Genomic DNA, 13858 nt, shown 5'->3' with positions numbered 1-13858 from the left:
GCAGAGACCATCCCCCTATCCAAGCCCCACCGAGGGGGAGCCAACCTCAAGGAGCCCAGCAAAGCTCAGAGAGAGACACAGTGCTGCTATCTGCTGTGAGCAGCATCTCATTCTGGCAACTCACAGGGGCGGAGCATATTGGAAGAGGCACTGCTGTAGTCCCTTGAAAACTAAAAATTACAAGCTGTCACTTTAAATTTCATGGGTCTTTCCTGGTCCTGCTTCCAGGGTAGGGGACTCTGTAGGGGAAAGTGTGATCTGTGTCTGTAGTAGTCAGTCTGCAGACCAAGAAGGTGGTGTGAGCCATGCCCTTTCAGGGAGCAGCCTGTTTTGTTTCTCTCTGGTTTGTGGTTCTGGTGGGTTATTGCTCTGAATTCTAAGAAATAAAGGTGTGTTACCTTGCAACCTTCCAACAAGAGTGTTATGTTCTTTATCTAACTTCTCTGTGTATATGCCATGAGCATAACAATCACCACCTTGTTTTTCCCAATCTGACCCCTGCACTGGTGCAAATGTACCCAGCTTCAGCTCAGCTATCTCAGTGCACATCAATCCTATTTCACAACTCCCACAGCTATGTCAGCTGGCTGGAACCCCTCACAGCTCTGTTGATGTCCCTCAGTCCTGGCCCAATGCTGGGAGTGGGGAGGATATGGCCCTAATGTGGTCACTAAACTTCTACCTAGTAAAGTTACTGGTGCCTCTGCTGTCATTCAGTGGGAGTACAAAAATCTCTTGGGTGCTGCAGCCTGCCCAGGGTTCAACTGCACTCAACCTGAGTTGCTCGCACACTTGCAGTGGTTGTGCACCACACAACTGGTCACCCATGTTACATGAAAATCTGGCTCTGACGGTGTCGTAATTAGACTTAACAGTTACTGCCGCATTTCCTAGAGCTGTTGTCCCAGGCTGGCTGCAGACTCGGGCAGACAGAACTGTGTCGGTTAGATGCCCATCACCTTTGGAAGATTTTCCTTGTGGCCATAAGGGCTCGAGACAGCCGTGTTTCTTCACTGAAAACTTGCAGTGTGCTCCCCCGAATCCCAGATTAATACCTTGTGTGGGCATAGGGTGACCTGATTTTATAGGGACAGTCCTGATTTTTGGGTCTTTTTCTTATATAGGCTCCTATTACCGCCCACCCCCTGTCCCGATTTTTCACATTTGCTGTCTGGTCACCCTATGTGGGCAGGTGCAGAGCTCAGGGCTTGAAGGCCTCTGGTCTAATGGTCTGAGCCAGCGCAGAACTAGGACCCTCGATCTTCTGTGTTCAAAGCAGGACTCTGACAATGACTCCACGGGTGACCTTGGGCAAGTCACGTCCCTGTTGTGTGCCTCAGTTTCCCCCCAAAATGGGGCTCTATTTACCTGCTCCACAGGGCTGCAGGGATGGATGGGGATGAAGCTTTGGAAGGTGGCACGTGCTGAGGACGGTTACACTTTTGCAGCTCTTTAATCCTGTATCCTCTGGCAGGGCCATGATCCATCCCCGCAGGTGGACTGGTGACCATGGTCTCCTTTTCCTTTTCCCCGCTGCATTGCTGTCAATAGGGCCTGGGCTGATATCACCCGCTCCGATATGCAGCTGGCAGCCCTTGGGCAGCAGCCGCTGCTGTGGCAGAGGGTCCGGGACTGCCAGAGCCGGAGGAAGCGGGCTAGGGAGCGATGTGGCAGCCCAGGGGCTCTGGGAGGAGGCGGCTCTGGGCTGGCTGGCGGGGGCACGGGCGGGCAGTGATGTGGGGTGCAGCGGAGGGAGGCGGCGGAGCCCGTGGTTGCAGAGGACGCCTGCAGAGGTAGGTGCTAACGTGGCTGTGAGCGGCCCATCCCCCCGCCAGGAGCAATAGTGTAAAAAAAAAAATTGGGGGCACTGCTTTTTGGCACCCCCAAATCTTGGCACCCTAGGCGGCCACCTAGTTTGTCTAGTGGTTACACCAGTGCTGCATCTAGTCCAACCCCCTGCTCAAAGCAGGACCAATCCCCAACTAAATGAGGGGCAATAAAGCAGGAAGGAGAAGGGGACTGCTGGGAAAATTGCAGACCTGGTGATCCAGCTGATGGAGAGAGATGACTACTTGTAAGCAGGCTGCACAGACCCAGAACTGGCCCGTAGAGGTCCCCTCAGGCAGAAAGTTAAGGATGGGTGGCTCAGTCTGTGTGACCTACCCTAGATCTGCTCACTGGCTGGGATTCTACCTCTGTGATCTGATCCCTCTTTCAAAACAGATGTTTCAATGCTCTCTGGTCTAAAAAAATTGGCTCCAGCAACTCTACACACAACCCCACCCCCCAGTGTTTACAGCCCCAGTGCCAAAGAGAGAGACCCTACAATAACATACCAGTGTGCAGGGCCCCAGTACTCCTATCTAGATGAACCTGGACTAACAAACCAGTGTCTACAGCCCCAGTGCTCAAGAAAAACCCTGTAATAACATACCAGTTGTGGTAAGATGAGGCCCTGAAACATAAACCCTTGTATCAGAGGCCTGGTATGAGACCTAAGGCCTGAACTAAAATAATGGTCAAGACTTTGCTAACATAAAACAAAGTTAAGCTGTGAGCCCGAGGCAGGCCCTGCTCACAGAAGCTGGCAAGAAGAAGGCTGATGTTGCAAATATACACATACCTAAAAGGTACTAAGCACTAGTAATATAAACATATGCCCGGATGGTACCAGAACATTCCGGTACTAGCACATTCCATATGATAACAAGGAACATGCTGACCCATCCTAAAGACAGGGGCAGGAGGGTAATAGGAGTTGTTTTGAGTTGGATAGAGTTGTTTTGTTTGAACCAACATGTACGAGGTGAGAGGCGGCACCCTAATACGTAGAAGGGTTGCACCTTTATACGTCGGGAGTGATGTGTAACTTGTTTGTACCGGTGTATAAAAGTGTACCCCTGAAGGGTTGTCTTTGTCCGGCCGAGGGGGCAGTGGAGAATTCCGCCACTGACTGAGCCGGTCCATTGTCAGGGGCACATATTCGTAGTATGTCCTGTAGAGACTGCGGGGAACTATCACTGTGCTTCGTTTGACAATAAACCTGGCCGGGTGCCTTCATACCTTATCAGAGTCTGTGGTCATTGGGGGTTCTCTCGGGGTCTGCTGTGTCAGCGATCTGCAGAGCCGGGGCAGCACACAGAGGGAACACACGCACGCAGCCGACTGTTATCATTGAACAGAGCAGAGCACCACACTGGTGACATCTGACGACAGACACCAGTGTGTACAGCCCAAGAACAAGCGAGTGACCTTCACAAGCCACTACGTGCAACCCCAGCACTCACAAGAGACCCTATGATAACAAACCAGTATAAATAACTCAGTGATTTGGGGAGCAGGGTGAAACCTGGACGAAGGCTCCCACTGAGATGGGGAAGCTCTCAGGAGCAATGGGATTTGTGTGTAGGGACAGGACACCCCTGGAGCTCTGACAAAGATGGGGAGCAGCCTAGGGGGTGAAAAGTGGAGTTAGGATGTTCCCCTGGGCTCTGATAGGTATGCAGAGGCCCCCACTCATCCTGGGAAAGGGGAAACTGTCAGATCAGGAAATGTAACAACTCAACCACCACCGCAAAGGGACTAGGAACCTAGACTAAATAACCTGGCCCTGCCCACTGCTGGGAGAACCTGAGGGTGGGGCCAGGAGCAATGGATGCTGGGAGACCAGGCTCAGGGGCCAGTTCTGTGGTGTTCAGTGAACACTTAGGTGCAGATCCTCAGAGGAATTTAGGCCCCTAACTCCTGCTGAAGTCAATGGGAGTTAGGCACCTAAATACCTTTGAGGATCTGGGCCTTGGTGCTTAAGGGGCTTGCCAGAGCTCTGCTTCCTGCTGTGTCCTGTTCCAGCTGGCAGTGTAACAAAAGCTTCCCTGGTTTTCTGTCTGGGAAGCTCAGTCCTTAAAGGCATAGTCCCCAATAATACAGGTTCCAAGTCTCTTTGGTCCACAAGGGATCAGGGGGTCACACCAGGGCCTCCCAGGAAATCCCACACCCTCCAGCTGTAGTAGAGAGAGAGCCTGGAGCACCGGGCCTGGTGCAAGACCTGAGATCTGAACCAAAGTCAGCAAAAGCCAGGCTAGGAGCAAAAGTCCGGCCCTGTCATCAAGCAGACGCTTGCTTACAAGTTTGCTGTCCGGCACATGAACTTGGCAAAGGCACAGTGAGCGTTGCTAAAACACAGGCACTCCCAAGAAGTACTAGACACTAGGTACGGTTGGTAACATGCCAGGAGTGTAATACGTAATTTGTTTGTCTCAATGTATAAAAGAGAAATCATAGGGGGCCATCTTTGTCTGGCTTAGGGGGCAGCAGACAATCCCGCTGCTGACTGAGCCGAGTCCATTGTCCTGGGCATACACGTAGAGTCTATCAGGCACTAATACCGCGCTTCATCGGCAATAAACCTGGCCAAGTGCCTTCGCCACCGAACAGAGTCTGTGGTCTTTCTGGGTAGTACTACCGAGGACCGCTAAACCAGCTCTCTGCAGGGTTAGTACAGCGTACGGAGAGAGTACACACGCACACCAGCTGACAGCAGCCAAAGCAGGGAGCACCTTTCACAGCTGCACAAGTGGCTGTGTGGGGAGCTCCTCACCAGCCCTCCCCACTCCATCCATCCTCACTGAAGGCAAGAGGTCTATGATCTAGACTGTGCAGAAAAGCCATGGCAGGTGGCTGATGTGATCTGGGGACTACCCTCTTTGCAGACCGGCAATTGACACACGCACACGTCTCTGAATCCAAGCAGGGGGGAATGGTTTTCATCCAGCTGCATCACAGACAATAGCCTGGTTGTTCAGCGGGCCGTGGGAAGCCCTTGAAATGTAGCAAGAAGGTCAGGGGCTGTGCTGGAGAGAAGGAGAGAGGCCACCGGACAGGAGGGAGGGTGGGCAATTTCCTGGGGGGGGGGGGGGTGTCTCGGAGCAGATCTGAGTTAACGACGCCACCTTCCCACCCGACCGACCCCCGGCCACATTCAGGCTCTGGCTGCACTGGGACGCTGAAAGGACTTTCACCCGCCACCCTAAAACAAAACTGTTGTTCTGGGGGAGCAGTTGCACATTTATAAAAGAGATCCCCAGCTGGTGTCAGTTGTCCGTAGCTCCATTGGAGTCAATGGGCCAGATCCCAGCTGGCGTCAATTGGCCAGAGCTCCACTGGAGTCAATGAGCTAGATCCCAGCTGGCGTCAATTGGCCAGAGCTCCACTGGAGTCAATGGGCCAGATCCCAGACGGTGTCAATCAGTGACGTCTGTTGGATTCATCGCAGCTGAGCTGCAGTGGAACGATGTTGATTTTTCACTGGCTGAGGATCTGGTGCCGAGTTTTACTTTTCTGTTGGAAGCTTCGTTTTAGACCCCCCCCCCCCCTTCACAACTACGCAGGCGCACACATAAATCTCCAGTTAAACCCCCTTTTGCCTTCAAATGTCTTTTAACCAAAGCTGAACGGGGTCGGGTGCAGTGATGTGGCTCAGACACACCATAGTTGCTCATCGGCGTTTGGACAATTCTTGTACCACAGCTGGGCCACATCTTATCCACAAAGCCACTGAGCCTGCAGAGGATGTTGCTGACCCGAGGCTCTCAGAAGGACTTTCCCCCTTGGGACTCAGTGCTGCACTCACCATCTTTCCTCAATTTTTGTCAGTTCCAGCCAATGGGACTCTCTCGGCAGCAGGAGCCAGACCAGTGTTGACAAAGTGTAAGAACAAGGCTACGCTCCCATGTTAGGATATAGATATTCAGGCCTGTCTGCAAAGGCCTATACTTTAAGAATGTAGGTGTATTCTTATCACTTAGCTAGTTATAGAGCTACACAACAAGAATTAAAATCACTGTCTGCCTGTGTAAGGGCCTTTTCTCACGGACAGTCTGAGGCCCTGTTCTTAAGCTAAGGCCTTTGACCATGCAGCAGGGGCAGCCATAAGCTGGGAAATGTATGGTTACATCCTCACATTTCAAACTACACCTCTAGCCCGATATAACGCGACCCGATAGAACACAAATTCGGATATAACGTGGTAAAGCAGCGCTCTGCGGGGGGGGGGGGGGGGAGGGCTGTGCACTCCGGCGGATCAAAGCAAGTTCGATATAACGCGGTTTCACCTATAACGTGGTAAGATTTTTTGGCTCCCCGAGGACAGCGTTATATCGGGGTAGAGGTGTAGTACACTGAAATAAAGCAATCTGGGGCAATTAAAAAGGTGATTCAATTGATCACCTCCAGAGAAAGGGAAGAGCCTAGAAGATTTAAAGAAAACTTAGTTTGATAGCGTCCTGTCTGGCAAGAACTCACTTATCAATAGCTGGGGTGTGAAATCCTCATTTCTGTGTTGTTCGATCACTGTAGTCTCCACTTCTCTCTTGTTTGTCTGTATAATCTCTGTCTGGTTCTGTGATTGTTTCTGTCTGCTGTATAATTAATTTTGTTGGGTGTAAACCAATTAAGGTGGTGGGATATAATTGTTTAGATAATCATGTTACAATAGGTTAGGATTTGTTAATCATTTTACTGAAATGTAACTGTTTAAGGTATAGCTAAGCAGAACTCAAGTTTTACTATGTAGTCTGCAGTCAATCAGGAAGTGTGTGTGTGGGGGGAGGGGACAGAATTGGAATAATGTTTTGCTAAGGGGGGGGGAATGGGAACAGGAACACAGGCAAGGCTCTGTGGTGTCAGAGCTGGGAAGGGGGACTGTGATGGTGCGGGACTCACCCCTGTGGCACTCACCTCTGTGGCACGTCCTGCTGGTCGTCTCTGGGAATTAGCTCTTCCAGCCTCCGGAGCACCCTCTGCAGGCCGGTGTCCCACTGCCGCTGGCCCCCCATGTCCCTCCCAGGACCCAGTGACCCTTGTCTTTGGGGTGCTGCCCCCTGGCAATACCTCCACAGTCTCAGGGTCTCCCCACCCAGGGGAAACCCCCAACCCTCTATCCCCACCTTGCCTCAGTCGTGGGCTACTGTCAGTCACCATCTAGCCCCCGCTCACTGGGGCAGACTGCAGTGTAAAAGCCACTCCCCATCGACAAGGGGGGTTTGGACCTACTGCCTCTGCCTACCCTTGGGCTGCCCCTCTGCAACCCCAGTACCTAAATGGCTGCAGGTCTGGCTTGGGGACACTAGCAGAGCTGTGGAGTAGATCAGCAAGGCAGAGAAATCCCCCACCAATGGCTGTCCTAGGGCCCAGGCTCACGCGCCAGTCTGCAAAGCGCCCCTTCCGCCTTGCTGCCCCTCAATGCCCACCTCCCCAGCAATCATCTGCACCGCGTTCTCCCTCTCTGGCCCAGGCCCCAGGGCCTCTTGCCCGCTGCCCCATGCAGCTGTGTGCAAGGAAACCGAGCTGCTGTTTCACACCAAGGCACAGCCCACGGCCTCTGGGCCAGGCCTTGAGTGTCTGCCAAAAAGAGGCAGCTGGTGGGGAGGAGGGGAACAAGGAAAGGGTGTGTGGGCCTCAGGGCTGGCTCCAGGCACCAGCTAAAGAAGCAGGTGCTTGGGGCGGCACTCCGGCCGCTATTGGGGCAGCACGTCCGGGTCTTCAGCGGGAATTCGGCGGCGGGTCCCTCTTGGAGCGAAGGACCAGCCGCAGAATTGCTGCCGAAGAGTGGAGCGGTGTGATCGCACTGCCACGGCTTTTTTTTTTTTGCTGCTTGGGGTGGCAGAAAACCTGGAGCCGGCCCTGATGGGGGCCTCACTCTGGAGACATTACTGAGCAGAAGGTCTGCTCCCCAGGACTCCTCTTTTACCCATGCTCAGCACAGGAGAAGGGTAGAATGTTGCTAGTTATCCACGTCCCTTTAGGGATCAGCCACCCCCCCTTTGGGGCGTAACCCCTCCACAGGCAGAGTCCAGGGCGCACTGTGCTTGAGGTGGGTGGAGAGCTGGGGTACTGCCCTAGTGGGGAGGGTCAGAGCAAGGCAGTGGAGAACTGAGCCCTGAGGCTGCAACATCACACCACTTTCCCATCTCCCTCCCACCCCCTGCAGGAGCCCCCCCCTCCCCTCACTCCATCCTCCCCTCCCCACCAGCTGACATCAGCAAAGGGCTGCCAGATGCCTCCCCACCCTCTGCCTCCCAGCCCCACAGCTCTAGGTCTTCCTGCTCCAGGCCTGGCTGCTCCACACTGCAACTCTTTCAGTTTTGCTCTGGCACGGGACCTCTTCAGCCTAGGGAAACTCCTCGGCTGGAAGAACCAAAGCAGGCTGAGTTTGCAGCAGTCAGGGAATCCCCTTTTCTCTGCGTCCCAGCCACAGGCAGGTTTCGACTGGCCTGTGACGGGGGCTGGAAATTCCAAGGGCTGACGCCAGCCTATTTTCATCTGCTTTCCAGGGGATGGTGCTGCAGGGAACTTTCTGAAAGCATTTGTGGGAGGGCTGATGAGGGTGGACGGGCAGGGGAGTGTGTGGGTGTGTGTTTTGGGGGTGCAGAGGTGGTTGTGTTTGGCTGGAGAACTTTTCAAGGGTAGGTTTCTCTTCCTCTTTTGTGGGGAGGGTAAGTCAGATGATAACTCCGGTGACTTAGCTCATGGCTCGCACAGAGGCCTCGCCTCCACGAAGGCCATTGGACAATCTAAGAGTTCCTCTTTTTTTTTTTTTGGTGCACATTTAAAAATCAGAGACTTCCTGGAAAAGGAACCTCACTGGGGAAAGAGTCAAGTCAGCGTTTGGGAGAGGGAGGAGCCGGGAGAGGGCATAAAGAAGAGCAGGGGCCGCGTCCCATTGAAGGAATCTTGGCTCCAGGACGGCACAGCCATGGTGCCTTGGCTCTGGGCTCTGCTGATGGCAGCTGGGGCGGGCACCTTGGAGCCCGGCTTCCAAGCTTGCAAGAGGTCCCTGAACGTAAGCGTGCTGGAGGTGCTGCCTGGCGGGGGCTGGGACAACCTGCGCAATGTGGAGGTGGGGCGAGTGATGAGCCTCAACTACTCGCAATGCCGCACCACGGAGGACGGCGAGTACCTGCTGCCGGATGAGGTGGAGGTGGTGCCACTCCGGGAGAGCAGGGTGGAGGTGCATGCCGAGCTGATCGAGAACTGGCTCTCCTACACTGACGCCTTTGCCCGCTCCATCAATGCCGAGGCCTCCTTCCTGGGCGTCCTCAATGGCAAGTTCTCTTCTGGGTGCCAGGAGACGAAGACCCACAATGTCTACGACCAGACGGTCACCACCCGGGTGCAAGTGCGGCACCACATCTACTCGGTGAAGGCCCAGCCCGCCTTCACCCTCCACCCCAGCTTCCGGCACCAGCTCCTGGCCATCGGCAACCAGCTGGAGAACAACCAGAGCCAGACGGCCACGTACCTCGCTGAGCTGCTGGTGCTGAACTATGGCACCCACGTCCTGACCAGGCTGGAGGCCGGAGCCAGCCTGATCCAGGAGGACCAGGTCAAACTGACCTTCCTGCAGGACAAGGTGGCCGAGAAGGCGAGCATCACCGCCTCGGCCTCCGCCACCTTCTTCGGCAAGGTCAACGTGGGGATCGGCGCCGCCGCGCAGGTCCAAGACGAGCTGACCAAGAGCTATATGGAGAACACGGTGGACTCGCGCATCGAGAGCCGGGGCAGCGTGCCCTTCTACCCAGGCATCACACTCCAGAAGTGGCAGGAAGGGATCCCCAACCACCTGGTGGCCATCGGCAAGGCCGGCCTGCCCCTGCCCTTCTTCATCAGCCCGGAGGCCCTGCCGGAGCTGCCGGCACCCACAGCCAAGAGGGTGGCAGCCGTGGTGGACAAGGCCATTCATCTTTATTACGCCATCAACACCCACCCGGGTTGCGTCAAGGCCGACGCCAGCAACTTCAACTTCCAGGCCAACGTGGATGACGGCTCATGCCTGGGAGCCAGCACCAACTTCACCTTCGGGGGTGTCTTCCAGAAATGTCGCGGGGTGTCAGGCCTGGATGGGGAGGAGATGTGCCAGCCGTACCGCACCCAGAACCCGCTGACGGGGGGCTTCTCCTGCCCGTCCGGCTTCACACCCGTCCCGCTACACAGTGAGGAGCGCACGGCCAGCAAGCCCCAAGCCGAGTGCCACGAGGAGTGCCACTCCTGCTGGCTCTTCTTCTCCTGCTGCCATAAAGAGTGCGGCGTCCGCTACTACTCCACCACGGTGCGCTTCACGGCCCACTGGTGCGCCGCCACCGGCCCTGTGCCCCAGGGCTCCGGCTTCCTCTTCGGGGGGCTGTACAGCGCCGGGGAGGAGAATCCGCTCACCGGGGCCCGCGCCTGCCCGTCCTACTTCTACCCGCTCTCGCTCTTCGACGGGCTGAAGGTGTGCGTGAGTGACGACTACGAGATGGGCACCCGCTTCGGCCTGCCCTTCGGCGGCTTCTTCAGCTGCCAGGCCGGCAACCCCTTGGCCGGGCCCCTGAAGGGACAGAGCCCTGGCATCCTCCAGGATTTCTTCTACCAAGACTCCGACACCGCCTACCCCATGAAGTGCCCCCAGGGGTACAGCCAGCACAAAGCCTATCTGAGCGACGGCTGCCAGATCCTCTATTGCCTTCAGGCTGGGAGCCTCTTTGCCCAGCAGCTGGCTCCCATCAAGCTCCCGCCCTTCCTCCGCCAGCCATCCCCCAATGCCAGCATGGCCGAGACCATCCTGGTACTGGGGGAGGGCAGCCAGGCCTGGGTGAAGCTGCAGGGCAGTGGACACTGGCGGTCAGCCAACGTCACCGATGAGAGGGAGATGGCCCAGCTTTTCCAGGCTCAGTCCAGCGCGGGGCCCACGGGGGGCGCTGTGGCTGGCATCTCAGTGGCTGTGACGCTTGTCCTGGCGGCGGCTATTGCGGGGGCTGTCTATGGTACCCGGAGGTACAAGAGCAGGGGGTACCAGGAGGTACAACACCCAAGCCGTCTAGTGGAAGAGCAAGAGAGCTACGGATCCACCACAATGTCTCTTGGGACTAGCTCAGCCTGAGAGCCCGGGAACTGGGTCAAGGACTCTCCCTGGGGTGAGTTCTGAATGGCTCACACCTCCTGGGTGAGGGGTACGGGGCGTGGCAAGGCTGGGGGAGCAGTAGCTTTTAATCACATGACTGCATTAGTGTTGCAGGCTGCACTCAGGCAGCTCTCTGATGCACCTGGGGATGGTAATGGCACCTTTAAGAGAAGCCCCATCTGTCTAGAACAGCCCTAGGACCCCCCTATCAACTGGAAGGGAGTTCCTATGCTTAGCCAAAGGGGGGCACTGTTCCACGCACCAGCGGGGACAAAGGAAAGTAGGCGTCTGGCAGTAAGAAAATCTACCTCTTAAAGGGGAAGGGGCCACATGTACATATGGATCCGAGGATTGCCAACCCCCCCAGGTTCAAAAATCATGAGATTGATTAAAATAATGTTTTGAGGGATTTGTTATTAAATGTTATTAAAAACATTATTTAAAAAAGGAAAGCTGAGACTCTCTGGTGGGGACTCTTGGGCCTGCAGGAGCTGGGCCTTGATGAACGTACTAAATAGCGTAATGAAACCAGTGAGCGTTGGCCATGCGGGGATCCCGCCTGCCCCCACCAGCCCAGAACAGCCTCTAGGGGATTCTGAGCCTGGCCAGAGACCTTCACCCCAGCTCAAAACTTCACCATCTCTCTTGGGGCTGCCGGGCTGCCCAGCAGCTGCTCACAAGCCTCTGCTGTGGGGCAGGGCGGAGCCTGCCGACCTTACAGCAATGCTGAGGTTCCAGATGGAGGAAAAGTGGGTGGATTTGGCAGCTGGGGGGAGATGGTGGGGGATCAGGGTTACTTGTCAGTGGTTTGCAGGAAGATTGGGACAGTGCTGGGGAGAGGAGGGGGTTAGGGGCTGTGATGGAGGTTGCATTTTGGGTGGTGGGGAACAGAAGGATTTTCAGTTGTTTGCTGATAACCGGAGGAGGTAATGGCGGGGCAGGGGGAGTGGGAGCGGCCAGTAACAGAAGAGCCAGCAGCTTGGGGCAGATGGGAACCAGCTATGGTGGCTTAAAGGGGGGAGTTTGCAACAGGGGATGATGGGAGACGTGGGCCCTGCTGGGGGGCAAGTTAGCGAGCCTGAGGAGCAAGGTGCCCAACTGCAGCACTCTAAGGGTTAATGTTCCAGGCTCACCCAACCGAGCAGTTTCAGGGCTTTCGTTTCAGTTCTTTCTCTTCCTTTTATGTTTGGTTGTTTTCTCTTGTGTGTGGGCAGCAGGGACAAATGGATGCTGTGGTGTAATGTGGGGGTGGGGGGGACAGCTCAAAGCTAATTACATTGCCATACACCTGCCTTTATACCTCTTCCCCAACAGAGCAGAACGTGTGTCTCTCTCTCTCAAACCCGTCCTTGGGTCATGCACGGTTGGTTTTTTGCTAACCAAACATATGGATGTGTCCCTTTAAATTACTGCCCCCCCCCGCTAAGGGAGGGTCTGACAGAATCATAGAATATCAGGGTTGGAAGGGACCTCAGGAGGTCATCTAGTCCCACCCCCTGCTCAAAGCAGGACCAATCCCCAGACAGATTTTTGCCCCAGATCCCTAAATGGCCCCCTCAAGGATTGAGCTCACAACCCTGGGTTTAGTAGACCAATGCGCAAACCACTGAGCTATCCCTCCCTGACAGAGGCCTGGTCCACAAGCAGGCAGCACAGGTCCTGCCAAACCCTATCCAGGAGGCAGCACAGGCTAGTGGTTAGTGCTGAGACGCAGGAGTTTGCTTCTGGTGCCAGCTCTAATTGCTCACCAGCCTCGACTGCTAACCTCTGTGCCTCAGTTTCCCCCATTAACCATGGGGTGATACTTGGACAGGGCTGTGAGGCAGATTCACTCCTTGTATTTGTAAAGTGTTTTGAGAGGTTGCACTGCAGAAATATTTGTCTTTTCCCTGGCACCCACCAGGGCAGTGATCCTGGGGCAGTGCAACCCCTGGGAATATGGCGCAGGGTGGAAAAGTTTAGGAACCACTGTTCTAGGCTGAACATTCTGCATTCCCATGTGTAGACAGGGGACATGGAGGGCTAAGGCAGGCCCAGCACTCCGGTCTAGGGGAGGTAATGAGACCCCGCTCACCTGTATTTCCCCCACCTTCCTTTCCCCAAGCCACCAAAAGTTTCGTTTGGTACATTCCATGTCTTATTTCCTCAGTATGAAACAACTGACAGCAATGATCTCCCCAAACTACACTAAACATTTCAACTGCTGCTAAGTCCAAAATATTGTGTGTGTCCAAAAAAACTAAACAAACCCCCAAACAAACAAAAGAGTACTCTGTCTCTAACAAAAATTGGTAAAGCAACGTTTTTGGGAGTGAAAAAGCAAAATATTGATATGCCATTTAGGTTCAATTTCTTTCTGAATCTGTTTGTTACATTCAGGAAAAAATAAGAAAACCTTCTACAGGCCAAAACAAATCACTCCAAGATCCCCTCTAGGAGAAGCAGAGATTGTGAGTGAGATTGTAAAATTACAGAGCGCCGAGTTTCATGGGTCAGTATTAAAATATCTCCAGTCACAGTTACAGATTAAATTATTCCTTCCAATTTTTCAAAAGCAAAAAGCCAAAAACCAGTCAGATCCAGACCATCTCACGTGTCAAAATAGTTCATAGAACAGTTCAACCACATAGTGCAAACCCAGCCATGGTAGAAGGATAGCGGTTAAAGATGAGAGGAGGAGAGTGGGTGAGTGAATGTGTGGCAGGGTGGTATGGTCTGTTTTACCTCTTTGTAGAAAAACACATAGGTAGCATGTTGTAAGGGATGAAAACTAGAGAAAACTCTATGTTAGAGACGTAGATTTAAAGGGCTGAAAGGGCTGTTTTTCCATATAAAGAAACAACGCAAAGTTTATATTTCTGCTTGTGTTTTACCTTCCAAATATCAGGATCAAAGTTGTGTGCCTGGTTGGGCAGGATAGCT

The 13858-nt window shown here is 54.3% G+C and overlaps 1 protein-coding gene across 1 annotated transcript; it reads left to right on the top strand.

Annotated features, from left to right (window-relative positions):
• Positions 1–8752: 8752 nt before the first annotated feature.
• On the top strand, positions 8753–10915 carry LOC135878629 (macrophage-expressed gene 1 protein-like). The gene has a single exon (XM_065404350.1). It carries the CDS (start codon positions 8753–8755, stop codon positions 10913–10915), a length of 2163 nt encoding a protein of 720 aa, XP_065260422.1.
• Positions 10916–13858: the final 2943 nt, after the last annotated feature.

This window comes from Emys orbicularis, chromosome 4 (assembly GCF_028017835.1).
Source record: "Emys orbicularis isolate rEmyOrb1 chromosome 4, rEmyOrb1.hap1, whole genome shotgun sequence".
NCBI classification, from domain to species: Eukaryota; Metazoa; Chordata; order Testudines; family Emydidae; genus Emys; species Emys orbicularis.
Note: the sequence above shows the minus strand (reverse complement) of the source record. Positions and strands in the feature narration are given on the sequence as shown.

What these genes read in the sequence shown, in the direction of transcription:
- LOC135878629 (XM_065404350.1), top strand. Translation starts at nt 8,753, where the DNA reads ATGGTGCCTTGGCTCTGGGCTCTGCTGATGGCAGCTGGGGCGGGCACC.